General features: G+C 38.8%; 1 protein-coding gene across 1 annotated transcript; it reads left to right on the forward strand.

Moving 5' to 3' along the window:
- The first annotated feature begins 5032 nt into the window (after positions 1-5032).
- On the forward strand, positions 5033-27017 carry LOC139473811 (3-oxoacyl-[acyl-carrier-protein] reductase FabG-like). The gene is made up of 9 exons (XM_071256571.1): positions 5033-5188; positions 11382-11515; positions 15633-15725; positions 16474-16559; positions 19400-19493; positions 20631-20700; positions 20819-20855; positions 22691-22754; positions 24720-27017. The coding sequence occupies exons 1-9, from the start codon at positions 5143-5145 to the stop codon at positions 24876-24878; spliced, it is 783 nt and encodes a 260-aa protein (XP_071112672.1). The 5' UTR covers positions 5033-5142; the 3' UTR covers positions 24879-27017.
- Positions 27018-27443: the final 426 nt, after the last annotated feature.

The raw sequence follows: 27443 nt of genomic DNA on the forward strand, positions 1-27443 counted from the left end.
TCAATAAAACATATCGTCGGATGGGTTCTGAAAAGGTCATTAGCAAAGTATGTTTGAAGGTAAAGGCTCTTCCAAGGTTGTAAGGTCACAGTGAAAGTCATCAACAAAATATTTTTGAAGGTGAAGGTTCTAAAAAGCCTGTACGGTCACAGTGAAGGTCATTTGCAAAAGCGTGCTTGAAGGTGAAGGTTCTGAAACAGTAAGGTCACAGTGAAGGTCATTAGCAACTTATGTTCAGTGAACTAAATATTATTCAGTGAATCTTTGTTCCTCATTAGATTCTATGTGGAAGCGAGGTACTGTTGTCTGGCTCGAGGTCGTAGGATATTAATTTAACTGAATCGAAGGTAATGGTATCAGGGTGAAAATGCATGGTGGTAGGTGATGATTTCCGGGGCCGGTGAGGGGCTGCTTCTGTGTTTGCAAACTTTCTTCTAGTTAGCTGTGATATGCCTGGAATATTGCTGGTTGCTGTGCAAACCATTATTCACCCTCTCTGTATATATAGTGTGATACTTGGTCCTGTCTGTAATCAGGATGGTAGCCTGCAAATGGGTCTCACTATGCGTGACAAGCAGATATTCTCTCACCATTTCTTTTAGTGTGTTGCTAGCAGGAATCCTCCTTAGGAAAATGCTTCATTGTGTGAATTTGACCAATAAGACATGCAGTTTACAACTGAAGACAAATCATTGTGTCAAAGGAGTAAATAATGATGAAATTGATGCTGCATCGTGATTGGCTGTGTTGAGATTGAAAACATGAGATTTACCGTGACATCATGACTGAGGGTTCCTTCCCCTTCAGGTTTGTAGAGTGTTAGTGATGTAGATTTGTGGTACAGAAGACACAAATAAAATAGAATGCAAGTAGCAGATTTTTCAAAATCAATCAGTATTAGTATGTGGTCATTATCCTTATGTTTGTGGGGTGTGACAACAGGTACCAGAATAGTTGGGGTCGGGACCTTCAGCTATGTTTAGTTGTTCTTCTATTATTATGATGATGCTAGAGGATACTATGTATGATTAATTGGTATGTAATTCAAGTGGCCAGACACGAATGGCCGATGTGATATTTTTTGATATTTTTATGTCTTCCTGTACTGTTTCAAGATTTTGGACAATGACTTCCTAATAAAGAAAAATGGCTATAGCTGATTCTTTCGTGTTCGTTTAGAATAAGACAACTTACTTGTGTTGTAGAACAGCATATGATAAAAGCTGTTCGTTTGGAGCTCTCATTTGTCTCAAGAATCTTTTGCAATGTCCATTTTGTTGCTGTTGTTGAGACTGTATGTTTTGGTTCTGTTTATGTAACAGAGATAAATATGTGAATAGAGAAGAGATTGACTTGCTCAATGTTTCAGTGTGTTATATCTCCATTCTATTTTAGAATAACATTTTGCCACCAAGGCTTTGTTTCTGGTGTGGCGCCACCATTTCCATCTTTCTTTTCACCAACATTGAACAGAAAGCCGTATTCGACGTAATAAGCGCCCCACTCTAATAAGCGCCCACGGCGATATTTGCTAATATATTGGCTAGTGAACAATCCCAATTAACCTTCCGATTGATCAATGCACACAAGACTTATTTATTCGTGTATAATACGTGTGTTATATGCATCCTTAATTTTGGGAAATTAAATTCTGGAAAAATATATCTGTCCTATATAAACATTTCAGGTTGTCAGTATAAACCACGAAATTAACAATCTTTCAACTCTGTTGTTTTGCACCAAAATAATATTCTAATAAGAGGCCCCCTATTTCTAATTTTGAGAGCGCCCTAGGCGCTTATTATGTCGAATACGGTATGTAATGCACATAACCTTAAACTCAACAACCTATCAATAACATGTGAACAGGAGCTCAGCATGATGTAATGATTGTAGCTTCGTACAAGCAAACCCTTGAAACAGTTAATCAATTTGTCAACATCTTTTCCCTTTTTAAGTAATGGCTGTGAAAAATACATGGAACCAATGTAAATCTGATCTTGTTCCTTTGACATCAGCATGATCAGACATTGATTATTGCCCTAAACAGACCTCGCAATATTATTGTCCCGTGGGTTAACCTGGTGGTTAAAGCGTTCGATCGTCACGCCAAAGACCAGGGTTTAATTTCCAACATGGGTACAACGTGTGAAGCCCAGTTCTGGTGTCCACTGCTGTGATATTGCTGGAATATTGCTAAAAGCACATTAAAACATACTCACTCTTTCATTGTTCTTACAAACGATGGCAATGAAATGTTACGTTCTCCAGGTTGACTCACATCACTCTGATGTCCACATAAGCTGTATTGTGTTGACGCGTTGTGTCGCTGTTATGTTGCAGGATGTGTACAAGGGATTATTACCCTTGTATTTCCCCCGCAATATTCGTGAAGAGAATTACGCAGAAGAGCTGCTGCCACGAGACATAATACACTGAAACACTAAGAACAGGGCATGGTTGTCTTAAAAGTTGCAGCCAGACAGTCTCTTGTTTTGAAAAACTTTGTGTCATCACACATGATGTCTTTTCTCTGTGCGATACAGGTTGAAAAGATTGTCTTCTATGCCACCAGCCCCTGGGACTTAAATGGGCACATTTGCCTCTTACAACATGGGCAGAATGTGATGGCATTGTGTACCTTTCATCTGGTATGAATATTTATTTTTGAGTGGAAGCTGTGCACTGATTTTATCAATATGACTAATCAGTATGATCATGTGTAAAAAAATCATTAAAATTATGACTTTGTACAAATTGAATAAATGTACAGATTGTAATAAATTGTATATAATATTTTTTAGTTTGTTTTGTTATGTTTATACTCACAGTTATGTGAACTGGGGTCTAGTCAGATGAGAGAAATACTTTAACTATATATATATACCGGGTATTATACCCCAGTTCAATTCCCTAAAAGGGGACAATGTGTGAAACCTATCCTTTAATATTTCCTGCTCTGACATGGGTGTATCGAACCAACCGTCTTATACTCTTGGGGGAGGTCAACAACTTTGTTAGAGACTGAATACTTTTTGAGTCAGCACCTCAAGAGGAGCCAAACACTTGGGTTTTTTGGGTTTAAGGCTGCATTGAATGGTACATGTTTTTTATAAAACCGAACTTGGCAATATACCAGTTACTGGTATATAATCAAGTCTGGACCAGAAAAACCACTGATTCATATGAGCAGCATCCACTGCAGTCTGGGTAGGATGACATGCAATCAACCCAAGTCACCAAGTCTGACCACCCAAAATATTTAACTGCCTCTTACACTCCAGTGATTGACATCATGAGCATCAATCCACAGTTTGTGTAGACGACATGCCATCAACCAGCACACACAGGTCAAAGGGGACGTTTTCTAATCTGGAATCCCTACAGGGGGATTAAACATATCAAACAAAATCTATCAGTCACACGGATGCAAACATCAGTGTTCTTTGTTTTAATGACATCCTCATGGAATACTGATGAAAAGTGAGATGATTTTAGTACACTCAGCATTTCCAGGGGGTTAATACAGACTCCCTGGTGGTACAGTCACAGACTCCCTGGTAGTACAGTCAGCGACTCCCTGGTAGTACAGTCACAGACTCCCTGGTGATACAGTCACAGACTCCCTGGTGGTACAGTCACAGACTCTCTGGTGATACAGTCACAGACACCCTCCTAGTACAGTCACAGACTCCCTGGTGGTACAGTCACAGACTCCCTGGTGATACAGTCACAGACACCCTCCTAGTACAGTCACAGACACCCTCCTAGTACAGTCACAGACTCCCTGGTGGTACAGTCACAGACACCCTCCTAGTACAGTCACAGACTCCCTGGTGATACAGTCACAGACACCCTCCTAGTACAGTCACAGACTCCCTGGTGATACAGTCACAGACTCCCTGGTGGTACAGTCACAGACACCCTCCTAGTACAGTCACAGACTCCCTGGTGATACAGTCACAGACTCCCTGGTGGTACAGTCACAGACACCCTCCTAGTACAGTCACAGACTCCCTCCTAGTACAGTCACAGACTCCCTGGTGGTACAGTCACAGACACCCTCCTAGTACAGTCACAGACACCCTCCTAGTACAGTCACAGACTCTCTGGTGGTACAGTCACAGACACCCTCCTAGTACAGTCACAGACTCCCTCCTAGTACAGTCACAGACTCCCTGGTGGTACAGTCACAGACTCCCTGGTGGTACAGTCACAGACTCCCTGGTGATACAGTCACAGACTCTCTGGTGATACAGTCACAGACCCCCTGGTGATACAGTCACAGACTCCCTGGTGATACAGTCACAGACTCCCTGGTGGTACAGTCACAGACTCCCTGGTGATACAGTCACAGACTCCCTCCTAGTACAGTCACAGACTCTCTGGTGATACAGTCACAGACCCCCTGGTGATACAGTCACAGACTCCCTGGTGATACAGTCACAGACTCCCTGGTGGTACAGTCACAGACTCCCTGGTGATACAGTCACAGACTCTCTGGTGATACAGTCACAGACTCCCTGGTGGTACAGTCACAGACTCCCTGGTAGTACATTCCACCTCATCATGGCCATTAACATTGAAAACAAAATTAACATGCCAAAAAGGGGCTAGAGCGAAACTCAAAATCTTTACTAGCCGGGTTAATATAAAATACCCTTGCAATGTTAAAACAATGGGGAAATTTGTACTTGCTCACATGAATTTGTACAAGCCACGGGCTAGCAGGCTTGTTTTAAATTCTTATCCTGCAAAATGAGCATTTTATGAGTTTCGTCTTCATCAAAAATATATAATTATTCTGAAAATGTAGCCTGTATTTTTTCTCTGTTCATAAACATACTTTTCAGGAGTTTAAAGTAAAGTTATAAGGTTGTATCTTCTTTTTTCTTCAATAAATGTACCATTATCTCCAATACCTGGGGTTGAACCTCAATTCTTTGCTTCAACTGAATTTAATAATAGCAAGGAAAGAAGAAGTGACATACTGGGAGTTACCTCCCTTGTTCAGAGTGTCCACATGCTTCAGTGTATCAGCATTGGTAAGCTAGTGTGCAAGTCATCTGTTAATTTTTGTCAAGCTGACGCCATAGTTCCGACTGATCACATTGTCGGTAGATTATTTTATTGACCGGAGAGATGGCTTCAATTGGGAGACTCGATGACAAAGTTGCGCTGGTGACAGGTACGTGGTATAAAACTGTTGTTAAATAAGTAGCCTACAACGATCGATGTCTCCAAAAGCACTGCTTGATAAATAACAACAAATAATCTGAGAATTACATCTTTTTTTGCTCAATACATTTCTCTCATCATTTTCCTTTCTAATGCTGTTGTCACGTGCAAAACAGCTGGTCTTGTTAGGCTTCCCTGTTTAAAGAATGTAGATTGGATTTGATTAAATTAAGAGCAGATCTATTTGGCAGTCATGGTGCGGGACAGCTTGATAGGCTACAGAATTGTGCACGGTAGTGTAGGTAGCGATAATGCGAAGAGCTGCTGATACTGATAGATACTGACAGCATAGCAGAGCTGCTCGAAGCATGTATTCATTTTGAATAAAATCAATAAAATATATTGCAAATGTAGCAGGGCGTGGAGTCATCCCACGGATGACACCCTTACCTTGTTAGCTTGCTGACGGGGTTAACCTCTTTGGTCATGTGGACATGGCATCCGACCTCTGATCAGAAGGTCCGTGGTTCGAATCCCATCAGGGGACTCGGAAAATTTATGGCCGCTGAGCCCGTTCACATTAAATTTGAGCAAAATAAGCCTCAGTACCCTACTATGTGTCCCGGGACGTGCCTTCTGTTGACGGGGGAGTATGTAGCAGGACGTGGAGTCATCCCACAAATGACATCCTTACCTTGTCAGCTTGTTGACGGGGTTAAACCTCTTTGGTCATGTGGACATGGCGTCTGACCTCTGATCAGAAGGTCTCGGAAATTTTATGGCCGCTACACAAACATGTCCAGATAAACACCGAACACATTTTTTAAAATCAGATATTATAATAATAGGATTAGATTGCATACATCAGTTCGGATTTCTTGACTGGTATTTCCGCTGTTACATGCTCGCGATGATCAGCTGATAATTTTTTTTGAGATTGGGTAAAACATCGTGTCATTTGAAAACTTGAGTTTATTAAAAATGTAAGTAAATTTTGGGAGCCATGCTTTAACTACCATGTGCTATAACCGAGTTAGCGCTATGCTGAAGACCGCAATAGCAAGGGAGCACTGTATCAAGAAAAATTATTATATCAAGACCATATTTTCTGGTGTCAGCTTGCCTTGATGTTTGATAAGCTGTCCCTTTCCAGGACAACGCCTAATAGACACTCCTGCCCCTCTCAAAGTTTCCGTACTGGTGTATGAACATTAGAACTAGGCCTACTTCAAACAAGAAAGATAAATCATATTCGCATCTTATAGTAAAGTAAATGTACGCCTGACATCAGCGCTCACTAATTCTTGTTGAAAATATTGTTAACCTGTGATATTAATATATTTTGTACAATAGCATTTTCAAAACTCATATATTTGGCGAGCCATTGAACTCATTCATTCTGACATTCATCTTATATTTGCATATAATGAATTTTTCAAATAAAATTAACATTAGATCAAGAAAACTGCTTAAAGGAAGGTACATGTGTGTAATTTCTTACAGTATTTAATTAAAACTGGCAACTTGACATTGTCTTTTTAATGCTTAAAACGACAATTTTTAAAACTCGTATATTTCATGACTGAATTTGTCCCTTCATGGACAGCGTTAACAAATAGTACACACATTTTATATGAATTAATCACGATAAGATTGTGAAGGAATGCCATGATATCAACCACATCTAGAGATGTAGAGAAGTAGTTCTAAACACTACCAACAGCATCGTGAAATCATTTTAATATTCAAACTCTGTGGGGTGTTGTAAGGGGACTTAATGGATGGGGTGATCAGACTTGTCAAATTCGTTGGTTGTGAACAATCATACCTCGACCACATGTAACGTTGCTTACAATATCAATTACCATATTCGACGTAAAAAATCTAAATCAGAAATAGGGGCCTCTTATTAGAATATTATTTTGGTGAAAAAAACAGTTGAAAGATCGAAAATTTTGTGGTTTATGCTGACAGCATGAAATGTTTATATACGACAGATATATTTTTCCAGAATTTAATTGCCTATAATTAAGGGTGCATATAACACACGAGTGCGTATTATACATGAATAAATAAGTCTTGTGTACATTTATCAATCGGAAGGGGTTCTAATTATTGGGATTGTTCACTAGCCAATATATTAGCAAATATCGCCGTGGGCGCTTATTAGAACAGGGTGTTTATTACGTCGAATACGGTACTCATATGCCTGGGGAAGTCTTGATTATGTACAAGCAGCCATTACATAACAAATAAGATTTAATGTTCAGAGCTCTTTCAGATGGAAGGTATTAAGATAAAAAGAACAAATGAAATCTTATCAACTAGTGAAAAGACACGTATCTGGGTACAAGCTATGTGCTGGACATTAAATAAATAGTTTTGATGTAGTTTGTATTTCACTGAATAAATTGTGTGGGAGTAACATATAGTCTCTAACAGGTTACATATACCAGAACATATGTACGTCACCTATTTGGGTAATTTACTACCCAAAATATTTATAACATTATGTTTTCATGAAGATATTTTGCAAGTATTTAGTGCTGATTTTTTAAAGATAGCTTCTTTTTATGCAAGAGTTTTCTTTTAGAAATTTCTAAATAATTGTTCAAATCTGACATAGCTTTGCGTTTATGATTTGTGGTAAACCAACTATCATATAGTTGTGAAAGTTTATTGAGGAATCTTTTGAGATATCTCAGTTTGTTAAAGTAATAAAGGTATGTGACACAGTTGTGTGTGCAGAGTTATCTTAAAGAACCAGATAATCATCGATATATATATTTATACAGGCCTCAAAGTTTAAATTTTTACCAAGTAGCCATATGGCTACAAGTATATTTTTCAAGGTAGCCAGTGGTAAAAGTCAAGCCAATATTGTAGGTAGCCAAAAGCATTTGAAATTATCTGTATCAAATAACTATACTCAACAACAAAAGTTCCTGTGACACCAATATTTCAGTGTATTTTTCAAACAAGTAAAGTTTGGTTTTCAATATTGTAGTACATGTATGGAATCAAGTCACAAAAACGCAACTGCTACAGAAAAGCATGCATTCCATGCAAAAGTCGACTTTTATGCAAGCCCCATGCATTTCACTACCCAAGAATGGGTATAAAAACATATGCGTTAACAGGATTCCATATGCATTGTTTAGCTTCGTGCTGGCAACAACCACTCAGAAAAACAACAAAATTACGCAATTATTCAACATTATGAAATGCCACACCTGACCTAAAATGAGCGTCTGCGAGCCATTGGTATTCTTTAAGCAGTCAACATGATGTTGCAAGACTATTTAACGTCCACAGAAACACACTATTTGGTGTTTATGGCAACGTTGGCAACAGACAAATGCAGTCAGAGACCATCCTCGGAGTGGCCACACGAAACTAAAAATCGACAAGACAACTGGATTCGATTCGATTGGATTCCAGCAAGCAACAGTGACTGCAAGAAGCATCCCTGGCCTTCGACGAATATCTTCACACACCGTACGTCACCGCCTCAGATGTGCAGGGATTGTCGCCAGGAGACCCGCCAGACATCCCATTTTGACAGGAAACCACCGTCAAGCACGTATACAGTGGTGCAGACATGCAGTGGGGACAAGTTCTATTCGCTAACTAGTCTTGTTTTCACCTCAGCCACAGCGATGGACGGATTCGAGTGTACCTACGTCGAGGTGAACGTTACATCAATCATTGTGTCATGGAAGAAGATCGGTTCGGGGGCAGCAGCGTTATGGTATGAGGTGGGATTACAGCAAGACAGAGGACCCTTTTGATAGTGATCTCAATGGACAGCGCTACCCCGACGAGATCATCGGCCCTGTTGTTCTACCATTTTTGCGTCGTCATGGCCCAGGCATTACCTTTCAACATGACAACACCCAGCCTCATATTGCTCGACTTGTTCAGGATTCTCGTCAACAAAACAATGTGAATGTCATCCCCTGGCCAGCTCGCTCCCCTGATCTCTCACCAATCGAGCACATGTGGGATGAGATGGATCGGCGCCTTCGACGTCAACCACATGTTCCACAGACACACACTCCAGGAACTTCGAAACATGCTCCAGCAGATATGGACAGATATCCCATAGGACTTTGTGCGACGCCTTGTCCATTCCATGAGACGAAGATGTGTTGCATGCATCGCAACCAAAGGTGGACACACATGCTATTGATTCGTAAATTGACATTTTGGCATGTTCATGTTTTTAATGAAGTCACGCATTTTCTGAAGTCAGTATGGCAAATTAAACCATTTGAACACTTACAGGAGTCTTTTATCTGTTGCAAACCGAAATTGTTTCAGATATGGTAAAAAACATAACTTTGCATTAAATCTTATTCAATGTCACAGGAACTTTTGTTGTTCAGTATATTATGATATGTACAAGTTACAGCACTAGTCTTGAAATTGTATCTTAATGGAAACTGTACTTGAATTTTGTTACTTGTGACTTGAACAATGATACAGTTTATGTTACTAGATTATATAGGCATATCCTCGCTTATCCAATGAGCATTGTCAACTAAAATAAAGTACTAATAACATTTATTTTTATGTATTTTGGTTCATTGTCGACTTTAGAAGGAATTATTTGCAAGAACAATTATTAGCAGACAGGTTTTCCAATATCAGCTGTTATTTATTTTTGTGACGACAGATGTGTAGCAATAGAATTTGGTCGCCACAAGATATTTTTCTAGGTAGTCATTTGGCTACCTCTGAATTTAGGACAGTAGACAAACTGAAGTTTTGGTCGCAATGGCTACCGTTTTAGTCGCAACTTTGAGGCCTGTTATAGCAAACTAAAGTCATTGTAAATATATTACCACTGCCCTTATTTTGTTATGTATATTCAGTCCACACAAATGCAACTATTAATATGCTAACAAAGTTAAACATCCTTGTTAAGGCGGTAATATATGTCAGTGCCAGCTGGTATGCATTAACTTTATACCCCAGACCTATGTCTGACAATGTCATATTTATAGATAGATTTTGTTTTTTATAAATGCTATCATTTGGTACACATGTCTATACTCTATGTCTATCAGCTATCTTGGTATGTTACAATCAAATTGAATACATAGCCTAGCAAGCTTACCATGTGATGCGATCAAAGCCTACCAGCATGGCCACCCAGTAAGAATTGTGGGTAATATCACAAGAAGCAGAGCCCTCTATTGTCGCATGCCTCTTTGATCCTTAGGGTTAGTTGTGGTAGGGTTGGAGTAGGTTACCCCTAACTCCTTAGCCTTTGGATCCTAGAATAAAAACAGTGGAGATCTGTTCTGTAGTGGCTCCATCAATTATTTTGTGGAAATCTGTACTTGATTAAATGGGTGAAGGTGTTCACTTGACCAGTGTTCAAAATAGACATGTGCCCATAGGCCTGAGGCCAGCAGATTTTTTCTCGGGCTGATACCGGTAGTTTTAGCTTTCAGCAGGTCCTTTCGGTCTTCAGATTACTTAAGTAATTCTTTATTAAGCATTATTTGAGTAATGTGATAAACATAACTTCATATCGATAAACAGAAGAATTAGACCTTTCAAATGGTGTATGACATGTTTGTTTGTTTGTTGTTTAACGCTGCACTCAGCAATATTCCAGCTATATGACAGCGGTCTGTAAACAATTGAGTCTGGACCAGACAATCCAGTGACTGACAACATGAGCATCAATCCACGCAATTGGAATCAATGACATGCATTAACCAAGTCAGCGAGCCTGACCACCCAATCCCACTAGTCGCCTCTTACGACAAACTTAGTCGCCTATTATGGCAAGCATGGGTTGCTGAAGACCTATTCTAACCAGGATAGATGTTTCACATGCTGCTAATTTCCGAGTCTCTGGGAACTTGGTATCATAGCAGTGAAAGCTTCTGGTTGACTGGTTGTGTTTTGTAATTTATATTGCCAGAGTAGGTCTCCCTGCTTCAGCTAAAATGTTTGGGCCGACAGTTTTTCCACTGGGTTTTTAAATGTGCTGGTCCTCTCAGTTTACTCTGGTGAGTTTCAGACCCAGCACTTGACATGTGACACTGAATGATGTTGTCCAACACAAATGTTAATGGAAAGCTATATATGATGTCAGGGTGATGTATTATGAGTCAGGTATGTTAAGTCCAAGTCACAGCAAATGCTTTTCAGCAATAATGATAAAAAATTGAATGCATTTTCAGGTGCCAGTTCAGGTATTGGAGCTGGCACAGCCATATTGTTTTCTCAGCTGGGAGCCCGTGTCATCATCACGGGGAGAAATGAAGAAAACCTGAAGAAGACAGCAGAGCAATGCAGCCAGGACTCCAAGTATAAGGTGAAGGTCATTAACACGCTGGGATACCCATGTTCTGTGTATGACATGTCAGGTGACTAGGCTACCCAAATATAAGGTGAAGGTCATTAACACGCTGGGATACCCATGTACTGTGTATAACATGTAAGGTGACTTTTGGGATCCAAGTATAAGGTGAAGGTCATTAAAACTTTGGGATACCCATGGACTACATTTGGTGACTAGAGATTCAAGTATGAGGTGTTCGTGCGTTTGTTGTTTAACGCCGCACTCAGCAATATTACAGCTATATGACGGTGGTCTGTAAATAATTGTGTCTGGAACAGACAATTCAGTGACTGACATCATGAGCATCAATCCACGCAGTTGGGATACAATGACATGCATCAACCTAGTCAGCGAGCCCGATCCTGTAAGTCGCCTCTTACGACAAGCATAGTCCCCTTTTACGGCAAGCATGGGCTGCTGAAGACCTATTCTACCCCGAATCAAGTATGAGTTGAAGGGGATCCATGAATACCGTGAAATATATGAATGACCCGAGCAAATTCAGCCATCTCTGTAGTTACATGTCCATTTTACAAATTCTATAATTTCAGTAAAACATAGATTTTATTAACCTGTATAAAAATTGCTTAACGATATGTTTTTTATGTCTTTAGTGGAGCATTAGCTATCTTGGTCTGTTACAAATATAGCCCTCTATTGTCGCATGCCTCTTTGATCCTTAGAGTTAGTACTTACTTACTTACACTTGGAGATTTTACGTGCGCTTTCCGACTGAAGCGTATTTCGCACACGGTTAGAGTTAGTTGTGGTAGGGTTGGAGTAGGCAACCCCCAACTCCTTAGTCCTTGGATCCTAGAATAAAAACAGTGGACATCATATTCTATAGTTGCTCCATACGTTGCTCCCCAGTATAAGGTGAAGGTCATTAACACATTGGAATACCCATGAACTACTGCGTGTAACATATTATGTGACCAGGGACCCCAATATTGAGTGAGGAACACTTGCTGATTATGATGAACTACTACAGCATATTCTGCGACCAGGTAAATGGATGTGTGAGTGTGGGATATCCGAGGCATCAAGTCCCATATAGATGATACAGCATCCATGTCATGTAGCCAACAGTTAGACATGTCATGCAGTGTTCGCGTTAACGCAGAAACTTGCGTTTTTCACGCATTAAAATCATATAAACACGCAAAAAATATTTTGCATGCGTGTTTTGCACGCACAGATTGTGATATACTTAATTTTGTATTAATACCATAAAATAAAAAAGTATTCAAAGCTGATACCCTGCTTACAATGTTCAGACCAAAATAAATCAAAACCTGGAAATTCCCATTGCTAAAAATAGAGTGGGGCCAGACGGCGCTCCTTTATATTTCCATATATAATCTTTGGGCAACGGAATAACTAATCTCAGACACAGGACGTCATTGGTTACTATCGATGGAAGTCCCCAGAAGTCATTTGTTTCATCCAATCAGAGCCCAGCTTACAAGTAATAGTTGGTAATACAAACGATCATAAACAGAGCGACGGAAAAAAACTTCCACACATAGGCATATGCTTACAACAGTCATATTTATTTTATGAATGATTGAACGTTCATTATATCAAAACTGGGCTGTAAGTTAAAGCTTGGTCATAATTATTAGCTGTACTAGTACTGATTTTATTGAAATAAAAAATAAAAATATTTGTATTGAAAATTTATTATTTCATTTCTGCACGCACTGTACAAAAACCTACCGCGAACACTGCATGTTCGTCCAAGTCATTGCATCCTACATATTACATGTATAACATGTGAGTGTATCTGTTCCCTGACTGTACATGTTCAACTGCAGTAATCCCAACAAGGAGAATGTGATGTTCATTGTTTGAAACTAGGTGAGGTGAAATGGGGTTTAATGTCGCATCCAAGATTATTGTACTGATATAGCGACGTGCATGCACGTGTGTGTTTGTGTGACTGCTTGTACTAGTCTGGACTGATGCCGATTTATAGTGCTAGCTCACTGAGATACCATGCTGCAGTTTAACATGAATACCCCACTCAGACACAGTATACTGACTCCGAGCTGACCAGTCCTTGTTTTAGCCCCTTAATGCCGAGCGCCAGACCTTTAAACGTCTTTTGGTATGACGCGGACGGGGATCGAACACGAAGGTGGTCTATTTGAAACTAACTGGCTATAGTTTAATGATGTGATGAGATAAGCATGGCTGTTGGCCCAGTCGTCTAAGGTACCACAATTCGCTGTGTGCAAAGTTGCGTCCTTTGGGTATGCCAGAAGCCTATGATCGTGGGTTCAAATCCTGGTTAGCCCCGATGTTTCTTGGCTTGTCAGCACCATAACTGTGCTCGTGGGTTTCATCAAAGTGGTAAGTGTCTGAGACCTGCATCACTTCGGGCATTCCTCCTACATTAAGCTAACACGCCGTGATATAACTGGAATACTGTTAAAAGTGGCCTTAAACTTAACTCACTCACTCACTCACTACAAATGGCAATTGTACAGAGCTCTAGATAAGCTTTTGTGTATTTGGATAATTTACCCACGGGTTTGATTTTGATTGGGTATTCAAATTTTTTTTAACCACCTGTTTCCTGACATTTGGGTATTTTAACTTAAAATAACCTGTTTCGTAATAGTCCCTGTAAATCCTTTAAAATTGTATGAATGATAATACCCGTCTGCATCTGCATGCAGCTCGCTCTCCAGGAAGCCATTTTGTTTGTAAAACCTATAGCATGGTAAGAAAAGCACCATTTTTTCAGTCACCAATCAGCGACTATTTAAGATATGTACATTGACAAGGCATGATGTGCTTTTCAATTGGTATCTATCAGTATAGTTGTCGCTAAAGTTACTAAAAGCTGTTTATTGGAAATGAGTTTGCTGAAACCGTAGATGATTATGTTACTGATCATGAACGTGATGCCGGTATCATAGAGTGTACCAGTGTTTATGACACATCTGTGACATACCAGTAATTCTATTGTTTTAGCGATCCATTATTTTTCAGGAATGGTTAGATGATTGTGTGAGGAGAGGTGCTAGAAACATCTAGGAGAATTGCTTACTCTTATGTGAAATACTTATTTGCACCTTTCAGAACCTATTAATGTGACAAATACCAACTTCAAGATAAGGGTACTAAATTTTATAGCAAAGTCAAAGTTTGGACAAATTCCAAGGTTCGATAGCGCTGTGTATGTTAATCACCAATAATCGATAAGCGGTCAAATATAAACATATTTAGTGTATTCGACATAATAAGCACCCAGGGCGCTCTCAAAATTAGAAATAGGGGGCTCTTATTACAATATAATTTTGGTGAGATAAAAAACAGAGTTGAAAGATTGTAAATTTTGTGGTTAATGCTGACAGCCTGAAATGATGTAAAAGAGTGTGTGTGTATTAGACACCATAGATATATTTTCGAGGATTTAACTGCCCATAATTAAGGGTACATATAACATTCGAGTGCATATTATACACAAATAATTAAGTCTTGTGTACATTGATCAATCAGGAGGGGTGCTAATTGGGATTGTTCGCTAGCCAATATATTAGCAAATATCGCCGTTGGCGCTTATTAGAGCAGGACGCTTATTACGTCGAATACGGTATATAGTGAGGTGGTCTGGAGAATAGGTTCAAGTGACAGTACATTTGTAATAATGGGGTCAGACTGGAGTTGCAAATAAGTTGGAACAGTGGGACAATTTGCTGGAGAGGCACCATGGATGGCGTGGGCAGTACTGAGTCTGATAGGAAGTCAACAGATTCCCACCATCTTCCCAGATTCTAAGCAAAGCTATCTTCCAGAAATAATGTAGAATCCAATACCTACAATGTAAAAAATCTGTATAGAATGTAAACATGTACGAAACATATTTACATCGAGACATGTTTAGGAGTGTTTTTTTAGTTCAAAGCGGAATACACATTTGGTGTTTTCTATCTAAACACGCTTGGGGTCTAAACATGTGAAATGAGCTGTCATGTCACGGCCTAAACACCACCTCAACACAACATCCCAAAAATCTAAGCATGTTTACTCTTTTAACACATTTAACATGTTTGGAATTAAAGTCACGTGTCCTCCCCAGCCCGTCCTCCTGATCGGTGATCTGTCTAAGGAAGAGGACACACAGCGTGTCGTGGATGAAGCCATCGCAGCTGCAGGCAGACTGGACATATTGGTCAGTAGCAGATAAATTGCAGTTAATTAATGCAATCATAGATATTATTCTAAAGAGCATATACACACCACTAAAAGAAACGCGAACCATAGAAACATATAGAGAAGTATATGTTAAGAAGAGATGTTTCCAATTTGTACCACTTAATGACAAAACTAACAATCATTCAAGTGTTACCACAGAGTGTCTTTATTCTTGTCACTATATGCTGCCCTTGATTTTGAAACTGTACAGGTTAATCCTTCAAGAGACAAGTGGTGCATCTCGAGTCATGGTTCTATGACATCACACGTGATGCATTCATGAGCGTTGGTTCACACAACATACCAGTAAATATTTTGTGCATCAAACGGATCTTATATTTCTTGAATATGAGTAATTCATCATATAATTACCAACATATTTGGTATTCGCATTTCTTTTGGCGGTGAGTATATTTTCAATCAAACATATCCAGTATCAATATAGGCTAGTATCAATTTAGTCCTATATCAGGTGTCAGTCAATATGGTTCTATATTATTACAGGCAGGTATCAAGTGTCAGTCTAGCCAAGAGAAGTCTGTATCAAGCTGCAGTACTTATGATTACAGTTATCATGTTTAGTAATATGGATGAAAATGTATGATTTTTAGCTTGTAGCTATAACTGAGCTGGTGAAACTACAGCAGAGTACTGAGCCAAGCTTATTTTGTCAGCCTTGTCCAACAGGGCCCTTGTCAGAGAGGTTTGTGTTTTGTTTCGTCCAGGTCAACAGTGCTGGAATCCTTGAATCTGGCAGCATTGAAACAACAAGTTTAGAACAATTTGACAAGATATTCAACATCAATGTCAGGTGAGACTCCAATTTAAGTGAGTGAGTGAGTATGGTTTTACGCCACTTTTAGCAATATTTAAAGGGGCACTGATCTAACGCAATTCCCCGGGACTGGTTGTTGTCTTTGTTATTGTTTTTTCCCAGTGAGTACCCGGATGTATAGCAGAAATCTAGACTAGTTCGCGACCTCCGCTGCGCCATGCGTAAGCGCATTAGTCACTTTTATGGGTAGTAATAAGGACGTATGGTCACATTGATCAACAAAATGAAATACAGTTTTCGAGATAATAAGGAAATGTAGGTATCTTTGTGGGTAGCATCGGTAATGGTGACGAAGTTTTGATAAGTCACTTGCTTGGTAATTTTTGCGATTTTCGTTTATACTATTTCGACTTGCAACACAAAGTAAATATTTCACCTGAGCATTGCTTTTTTTATAGTGTGTATATTTTTTTACTGTCAAAATGTGTAACAAATTTATTAAACGTCTAAATATTCAGTTATTTTACAAAGTAACTGAAAAAACATTTCCATCTGTATTATTATGATAACGAATTCCAAACATTTTGATGTTTAATGTCATCACCAAGTGACTGAAAATGTTACGTTGAAAAGTATATTTCTATGTTGTTTGGCTTCTTATCCTACATAATAATCTGTTGTGATGTTTGTAGGCCCTTTTGATCGTCTTAATCAATCTGGACAGATTTTTCAGTCAAAATGACTGAAATATTTATACATTTTATAAATTGCCTGAGAGAATCACATTTTACAAATTTACGGTAATTTATGCACGCTTACAAAGGAAAAGACCTGTGAAAACAACGTCTATCGCGCATTGAAGAATTTACCAACCAAGACGTAGAGAAACAAGAACGAATCGGTTCAAATGAATGAAAACAAATGCAAATACTATAATTACAACCTACCAAATTTATGTGTATCAGTTTTAGGCAGCTTCCTTGTTCGAGGAATGTATCCGTGACTATCCACACAAAGGAACAATATCCCACTCGTCTGCAGCTGTACAAAGAAACTAATTCGATGTCATGTGTTTCTGTAACAATCAAATATTTTAAAAGATATATATCGTTTCGGGATATTATAACCCGTGTTCGTTTCTCAACTGATCACTTGGATTGTTTCAGGTGTTTCACATAGGTGTCAAGTCTCAAGGGTCGGCTGAGAAAGCCCACGTGACAACTATTTTCATAAAGTCCACGGTTCCTATAAAATCCAATGAGTGATTGATAACAATGAACAATCAATCAACGTATTATCAGTTAACCCTTTGAACAAAGTATGTTGTTTTTACATCGGCACTTCACGCCATGATATGAGTGTATTCCCTTTGTTTTAGTAAACCTAGACATGTAAACACTCACTTTTGACATATCCACTGTACAAGATAACAGTAATTAATCAATCAACGTATTTTCTGTTAATCCTTTGATGACTAGGAACGATCCGTTGATTTATTAAAAAAAGTAAATCAACTGATCATTCATCTCTTGCTGGGCTGCCACGTGCATATTACATAACACACATTTCACCTCACTTCAAACCTGGATTTAGATTGAATAATTACCCCAGACACAATAAATGCCAAATGGGAACCTTTGTCAGGTAATCTAGGTGATGCTACCACTAATTGTACCTGTAATAAATTCATTAACTGAGCATCAAGTGAATGACGACAAATACACAGGTGTAGGGTTATACGAAAAAACGTGGATGACAACAAGGGAGTATTAATCGTATTACCGACGCAATCCGAAATCCGAAAATGCTTTCACTGCATTGATACTTTTTTTAGTATAAAATATATCTGGGGTATTTCCAAATGACGGCATCCGATGAGCTCCGCCGTTCTTTTTGTCTGTTTGTTTAAGAAGTTTGCTGAAGAAATTAATTAACATGCGCCCTTTGTCGAAATCTTTATAGATCACAGTTAACTAATCAGTGTTTATGGAAAAATGCGTAAAACAAATATTGCCTCCAGCCTCCAAGTTTATATAGCAGTCTTGCAGACGGTAGCCCAGTCTCTGGTCACGCTCAGTTGCGTTGCGTATCATCCGGGTACTCACGGGGGAAAAAACAATAACAAAGGCAACAACCAGTCCGGGGAATTGCGTTAGATCAGTGCCCCTTTAAGTAATATCATGGCGGGGGACACCAGAAATTGGCTTCACACATTGTACCAATTTCTGGAATCAAACCCAGGTCTTCGGGGTGACGAGGGAACACTTTAACCACTAGGCTACCTGACAGACCCTCCAATTTAAGAGACTATTGTTGACATTGTCTATTAAGTATTGTAGTAGAGTTGCTGTACAGGTAGTTAAAACACTATTTCAATAGTATTTCAGGGATTGTCCTGGAAATGTTTATTACCTATGAGAGAAAATCAGGTCTGGTCCAAAAGGAATGAGATTTTGCTAATTATCAGAGATATTTCACCTTTAAACAGTGGAAACTGTATTAGATTTTCAGTATTTGTGAGCGAGCCTGACCACCCGATCCCGTTAGTCGCCTCTTACAACAAGCATAGTCGCCTTTTACGGCAAGCATGGGTTACTGAAGACCTATTCTACCCCGTATCTTCACGGGTCTCCAGACAAGTACAAGATTGCATGCACGCACGCACATGTCACTATATAAGTGCAATAATCTTGGAAGCGATGTTAAACTCCACGCCACGCCACTCTACGCCACTTTACGCCACTCTTTATAATATCTGGTAAAAAAAGATCAAAGTAGCCAAGTGATCAGCACATGCAGTCTTAGCCCAGCCAGAACTGTGTGTACCCACACAGTGATGATATGTGACATAAGTCACCCCCCCACTTCTGTTTCAGATCCATTTACCATTTAACAATGTTGTGTGTGCCGCACCTGGTGAAGACAAAAGGCAACATCGTCAACGTCTCCAGCGTCACAGGACTCCGAGCAGTATGTGATGTTATTTCACATTTATAGATATCTCCAATCTCATTAAAACCAGCAGGCTATATAAATGTAATGATCTCTTGTTCGGCCACATGTCATTATTATTAGAATTTTTAGAGAATAATCAGTGTCAAGTATCTGCCAAAAGAAATTCCATCAGGTGTAAGAGACAAAATACTGTATTCAATGTAATAAGCGCCCAGGGCGCTCTCAAAATTAGAAATAGGGGGCTCTTGTTAAAATATTATTTTGGTGAAAATAAAACAGATTTGAAAGATAAATTTCGTGTTCATGTACGACAGATTTATTTTTCCAGAATTTAATTGCCCATAATTAAGGTTGCATTTAACACACGAGTGTGTATCATACGCGAATAAATAAGTCTTGTGAACATTGATCAATCGAAAGGGGTGCTAATTGGGATTGTTCACTAGCCAATGTGTTCGCAAATATCGCCGTGGGCGCTTATTATGTCGAATACGGTAATGATGAAAATCCTATGAATGAATCACTGAACGTAAGTGATGACACCAGGTGTTGGCGATAAGAGGAAGTATGTTCTGCTCTCCCACTCACACAATTTGCATATGAGGAAGCCACAGCTAAGGCAAAACTCATTTTAATCCCAACACAAACAAATTTTGGCTGGAATATAGTGAGTGAGTGAGTGAGTGAGTTGGGTTTTACGCCACTTGTAACAGTATTCCAGTTATATCGGTCATGTCAGCTTAATGTGGGAGGAAAGCCCGAAGTGATGCAGGTCTCAGACATTTACTACTTCGGTGAAACTCATGAGCACCGGTATTGTGCTGACAAACCTAGAAACATAATCGGGGCGAACCAGGATTCGAACCCACAATCATAGGTTTCTGGCGTGTCCAAGGGACGCAACTCTGCACAGCGAATCGAGGTGCCTTAGACGACTGGGCCACCCGTGCCCCCGGCTGGAATATAGGAATCAGGTTCTGCCCATCACATTTCTATTCCAGTGTAACTCTTAAACCCTTCACTATTTCTTGATGAAACTTTGTATGTACATCAGCTGTCACTCAACATACTTTCAAGGATTCTCCAAACGCTAATATAATAGATGAAAACTAAAAATCAGCGCAATATTTATGGACAAATTTGAACTTTCAGTTTCCTGGTGTCTTGTCATACTGCATGTCAAAAAGTGCCATTGACCAGATGACAAGGTGTGTTGCTCTGGGTGAGTATTCATGCTGTACAAAGTTTAGGAACTAAATTTCTCTTTTACTATGATTTTAAGGAAGGTTGCTTATTCAGTTTGTTAATATATTTTACGCACATTTTCTTGTTTTTCACAGAATTGGCTCCTAAACAAGTCCGAGTTAACTGTGTCAAGTAAGTCTGTGTTTTCATCAGTTATCATCATCATGATTTAAATGGTCATTCTTATTATCTCCAGCACAATCATTACAGGGATTTATCTAGACCTGCTCAGAGGCCGATATACATGTATATATTTATATACAGGGATTTATCTAGACCTGCTCAGAGGCCGATATACATGTATATATATAAATATACAGGGATTTATCTAGACCTGCTCAGAGGCTGATATAGATTGAACACAGGTTTAATTGGCTAGCGCTTTCAACCCGTACCACGTACGAGTCTCATCAGGCCATAACTGAATAACGGACATGAAGTAGTAACATATAGTTACATGACATCATAACATTTAGGAGAACTACGACGTCACAATACCAAGGTGACAATGGACAAATAACTTACGCCTTTACATTTAACTTAGGCGCGTATTTATGTAGGTTCATGATAAAAATTTAGCTTATATAGCGGGAAAACTAAAAACTTGCCGCTTCCACATGTACCAGTATCTAAATATTTACTGAGTGGAATCGTGCATGGCTGCTATATTTGTGAACGGTGAAGATTCATTCTTCTTTTTAATATAAGTTCTGTCTTTCCGATATAGTTTTCATTGCATCCACTACAAACAACCAAGGAAATAACATTTCTAGTGTCACAAGTCATATTTTGTTTTACAGTAAGTATAGTGTCCTTTGTAATTTGGACTGAACAACCTTCAATTATATTGCTGCAAGTAAGGCAACGTTTGTCACCGCACTTAGAAACCTGTGGAGTGATGACAACAGAATCAAATTTAGAAGTTGTCAAAATCTTACTAAGATTTTTGGGTTGTCTTTAGCTGTTGATAATTTTGTATTTGCTCAATATCTTCTCCATTTTAATACTTTGATTCAAAATAGGCAGGTATCATTGAACCATGGACAAAGCTTTTTCATGATTAGGGTTGAAGGTAGATACTAGAGTTACATTAATCCCCATATTGGTTTTTTTCAGACATTTGTCTCAGTTTTAGTTGCTCAATACTAAGCGCCTTCTGTATGCTGTCTTCAATTAGCTTCGTGGGATAATTTTGATGCAGTAGGAAACTCTAAGTTCAGCAAGGCGGGTAGTTTTAACATCATTCCCGGAAACAATGGTACAAATACATCTTGCGAGACAGTAAGGGATATTACGTGACATGATCCAAAATCCAAATATTGGTGTGTATCAGTTTGTACAAATCTCCCAGATATTAAATTAATTCTTACATCGAGAAAGGTTAGATTGGATTCGCTTTTTTCCATAGTGAAATTGATTGGCGCATTAAGTGAATTTAGAATTTCATGGATAGCTGTAAGTTGACTTTCACTGGTTTTTAATATGATAAAACAGTCATCTAAAAACCTTTTCCTTGAATGTTCAATTTGTTCTTTCATAGATTCACCAAGAGTATCTCTCACTTTATCATAAAACATTTTCTCTAAAAATCCCATCCCATTCAACATCGTTGTCCTCTTTGGATTCAAAATATTCCGCCAGTCTCAGTTTTTGAGTAAATTTCTTTAACCCTGCTTTCATAGCCTCCGGATTGGGCATAGGTGTTGGTGTGAACTTTAAACTTTTTTTCAGCAAACTCACTTCATTTACACTGAGGGGATGACAAGACAGGTTTATGATTTTAGGATATTGTATGTGATTCCCTGCCTTTTCCACCTTGGGAGTCTTGGCTTTTCGTGGAAACTGCCGCTTCCTAAAAAACATTTCTGGATTGCATTGCTTTGTAAAGATAATCTGTATTTTACTTATAACAGGACCAATGAAGATGAAGTGGTTTTAATGCTTAGTTTCTGATCCATTCTTTACAGTCCGGGTGTGATAGTCACAGAGGTCCATAAAAGAGGAGGCATGAGCGAGGAAAAGTATGCACAGGTAAGTTGTCCTCACGGCCAACGCATCATGGGTGGGCTCAGTCTCATTCAAATCAAATCCCTTATTCTGATGCAATACCTGCCTGCATGAAGATCTGACAAACCATCTGTAGGACGTCATGTCCATAAAAGAGGAGGCATGAGTGAGGAAAAGTATGCACAGGTAAGTTGTCCTCACGGCCGACGCATCATGGGTAGGCTCAGTCTCATTCAAATCAAATCGCTTATTCTGATGCAATACCTGCCTGCATGAAGATCTGACAAACCCTCCGTAGGACGTCGTGTCAGGTGGACTTTCTAGTCAGCCAATGAGGGTCAAGGCTTCCAAATCTTAATAGAATATACACTGACATTCTGAATGGACATAGCAAGGAATGTCCTGTAATGTTCATTTTGAGTGAAATTTCTTGAAAGGTGACATCTGACTGACCAAGAGCTCAAGCATCTATTATATTGAGATTAGGTGGTCAGCCTTCACTCAGGGAGTAGAGGGGACACGGGTGGCCCAGTCGACTAAGGTGCCACGATTCACTGTGCAGAGTTGCGTCCCTTGGACACGCCAGAAACCTATGATTGTGGGTTCGAATCCTGGTTCACCCCGATTATGTTTCTAGGTTTGTCAGCACCATACCCATGCTCGTGGGTTTCACCGAAGTGGTAAACGTCTAAGACCTGCATCACTTCAGGCTTTCCTCCCACATTAAGCTGACACGCAGTGATATAACTGGAATACTGTTAAAAGGGGCGTTAAACCCAACTCACTCCCACTCGGGGAGTAGAAGGGCGAGGAAGCTGCATGGAGAAACTAGACGACAGGGACTGCTGCCCATTTCAGTGTGTGCCGAGATGTTGTAACTTGCCTTGTCTGAAACTGAGACATTGTTTCTATGTAAATAGGTTTATCCTCTGTTGGTAGGTTGATCTGTCCTGATTTTAACTTTCTCGAATTTTCATTTGTCACAGTTTAAAAATGAGGTAGCATCTCACTTTGGTCGGTGCTTGGCTTGGGCGAATTGTTTGTTCACCATTCAACCATGATTTGTCTGCCACAAATTCAAGTTCATGGAGTTATTTCAAGTGAAAGTTTGCATACAAGAATTCATTGATTACCCAGTATGAAGCTGTGACAATATGCGATAAAACTGTGACTCTACAAAGTATAATGCGGTGATAACATGGTATAAAGCTGCAACTCCACATGGTATAAAGCTGTGACTCTACATGGTATAAAACTGTTGTACTGTGGTATAAAGCTGTGACCCTATGTGAAACAAAGGTGTGACTCTACATTGTATAAAGCTGTAATTACATGGTATAAAGCTGTGTGAAAAGTGAGAAATATTTCTTCAAATTTGTTTTTATTGCAGAATTCATATTTTGTATGTTTGAATCATGTGTTAAATGTTTGGGCATCTTTTGAATGCAAAATGTGATAGAAAAACTTGATAATAATGAAAATTAGTGTATTGATTGATTAAAAAAGGCAAATTCCATGATTTTCTGCAATTCTGCGGTAAGTTACTTTTTCTGCAAAACGTTCTGTGAAATCACAGAATTTGTCTAGGACTGCTACATGGTATCAAGCTGTGACTCCACATGGTACAAAGCTGTGATATTTGACTCCACGTGGTATAAAGCTGTGACTCTGCAGTATAAAGCTGTGAGGGAAGCTGTGTGTGCAAAAGTGTCGGTTAGGAAGAGACCAAGGTGTAGTTATTTCGGAATATTCATGAAGTGATCATTATTATGCAGGACTCCACAAGTCCCTGTTTGGTTCACCTGTTGCCTTAGGATAAACACCTGACTGTGTTGGATTTATGAAGTATCTCAAGTTAGACTTGTTGTCTCATGAGCTCATGAATGACACAGAAAACCAATCGTTTCCTTGTCTGAACATTGCAAGTTTATTCCAGCATTATACACAATTGATGATTTTATCTTTTGAGCGTTATTGTTCTCTTTCCAGTTCCTGGAACATTCCAAGACAACACATGCCCTGGGTCGACCAGGAGAGGTCAGTGAAGTGGCCAAACTCATCGCCTTCCTGGCCTCTGACAGTGCATCATTCATGACAGGCAACACGGTGGCTGTGGATGGTGGTCGTCATGCCATGTGTCCACGATAAACGTCCTGGAAATTAAGTTGTATTCCCCACACAACATATATGCCTGGGTTTGAGGATTAGTGTCTCACATAACAGTGCTCTAAGTAGCGACCATTTTGGTCGCAAATCCAACTTATATCTATGATTGCAACCTAAATCTATCTACTGCTCACGTCTTGGCAACCTAAACCTAAGTAAACATAAATGGTGACAATATCTGTTTGAGATGAACTTGTGTTTGCATGGCCAATGTTGTATAATAATAATAAAAAAATAATAATAATAAGTCCATTTGTACTGCGCCAGATTCCATTCACCAAGTTAATGCTCATGGTGCTAAATAGTTTTAGCAAATAATGCTGATGAAAGGGGAGTAGAGTTGATAGAGTCTGAAAAGGTTTGTTTTTAGATGAGCCTTAAAGGATGAAAGCGATGGCAACAGCTTCAGATCAGATGGTAGTTTGTTCCGTAGTGGGAAAGCGCAGAACTGGAAAGATCTCTGACCAAAGGTTTTGAGATGGGTTTCCGGGACTTATAACAGGTGGTTATTCTGAGAACGGAGAGATCTGGAAGGCTTGTATACATAATTATTTATTAGGGTTATATATCATATTGTTTCTTATGTATGGTTAATAAAATTACAGGGTTTTCATAAATAGCTGTTATTTTGTACCCTGTTGCATTTGCATGAACGTACTGATATTGTACAAAAAGGAAATATTTACATTATTATTTAGTGTACCTGTCTATAACAATTGAACACCCGTCTTTAGATTTCACACAATGAAACATGGGTGAACATATGCCCCTTTCTCAGACTCTTAGTCTGGCTCCTTGGGAAAAAAGATTCGCTCCCCCAAAACTTAGGTTTGGCTCCTAAGATATTCATGTTAGGAGCCACATACTCCCAAAAATAAAAATCGAACTTAGAGGGCTGCATTATGACCTTAGTACAATACTGACAATTAATCAGCTCAGTCACACAGTTCAGCTGGTTTTGATAGCCATTTTGTTGTCAGTGGTATGTGATTCATGATGTAGAAAGGAGATATATGGATACACTATGTCAGTCTTAGGCGAACTCTGCAATACAATTATAAAATTCTGAGATAAAATCACCAAAATTCTGTGGCTAAAATTTGTAAATTCGGCAGTAAATTCTGTGATAAAAACAACCAATTCCCCTAAAAAAATTAATAAAACTCATGTTTTGAGAATCGCAGAATTCGTCTGGGACTGGTTAATGATTTAACTGGTACCATATTTTATGTTTTTTATAACCTACATTTGTAGAAGACATGGACAACAGTTGTCTCACCCCCTGTGGGTGGGTATTGCCTGTCTTGTTGTGACAGCTTTACTTGTCTGGGGCAAAGAAAGGATTTCACTGCTACTTCTTGTCTGACTGACAACTTGCAAGAGTTACACAAGATCTGTAAATTCTTTCTAGGAAATTAATTAGGTATTTGTTTGTCATTTTTTGTTTCCTTTGAATTGATAGGTAAAGAAACTCAAATGTCAGGACTAGTTCCTATACCAACGTATTAACTTTGAGGTGGTGTCACAGATATTTCTTGTGTTTAACAATCCAGTGATTATAGAATTATATAGGATGATTATTATCAACTTTTTTATCAAATGTATTGTTTCTAAGAGTGATCCTTTTCTTTTCTTGCTTGTTTTGTTGATATAAAAATAATGTGTATTGTTTATATTTTTAGAATTAATTTAAATAATTGATTTCAATACTTTTTACCGTTTACCCAGTAAACACAAAATAATATTGAAGTCAATCCATATAAATACTTAAGTCAACGATAATAACTTCCCAGACTGCTTATGTAATCAATAACACAAAGAAATTGTAAACAGCCATACAAAGTCCATGATGTTGATCAGCACAATAATGCAATACAAGCCCTGCCCACTCTGCTATCAACCAATCAGAAAACAGTTATCTGTTAATGGGCGTAGTCTTTTTTCTTTTTTTAGGTTTATGGAAGCCCAATGCAAAACATTGCTTGGTTAGTCAATCAAATGCCATGGAATCACTTTAATTTATTCAGACAATTCATTTGGGATGTTATTTGTAATATGTGTGCACAGCCTGCATGTAATAATACCATGTGACCTTTATTTGGGATATAAATCTCATTTATCATGAAACTGTTGCAAAGTGTTGTTTTTCTTGAAATATTATTCCACACAGACATCAGTGCCTAATTTTGTAAATGCCACTAACGGCATCAAACATATATGTGTGTGTGTGTGTGTGTGTGTTACTGTCAATGTGTAAAATGACTGAAATTTTCACTTAAGCAATTTACAAAACCCAAAATAATTAAGTCAGTTTACGAAACAATAATTAAGTCAGATTGAATAAAAGTTATTAAGGAGTTCAAAAGGGCTTAGAAACATCACAAAACAGAGACCTGATCACAATAGTCTAATTATCCTGGTATTATCCTGGTATTATGCTGGTATTAGACGCCATTTTAAAAAAAAATAAACATTGACTTCCGTGTTCTTTTATTACTACCATTTGCAGTCACTGGGTGATGAAATAGAACATAGAAATGTTTGGAA

This window comes from Haliotis cracherodii, unplaced genomic scaffold (genome assembly GCF_022045235.1).
Source record: "Haliotis cracherodii isolate W230 unplaced genomic scaffold, xgHalCrac1.p SCAF_3, whole genome shotgun sequence".
Classification (NCBI taxonomy): Eukaryota; Metazoa; Mollusca; class Gastropoda; order Lepetellida; family Haliotidae; genus Haliotis; species Haliotis cracherodii.

Bases quoted from the DNA above. Each gene is read 5' to 3' on its own strand.
- LOC139473811 (XM_071256571.1), top strand. From the start codon at position 5,143: ATGGCTTCAATTGGGAGACTCGATGACAAAGTTGCGCTGGTGACAG. The intron at 19,494-20,630 runs GTATGTGATGTT...TTGAACTTTCAG, and splicing joins GCGTCACAGGACTCCGAGCA to TTTCCTGGTGTCTTGTCATA. The intron at 20,856-22,690 runs GTAAGTCTGTGT...CATTCTTTACAG, and splicing joins GTCCGAGTTAACTGTGTCAA to TCCGGGTGTGATAGTCACAG.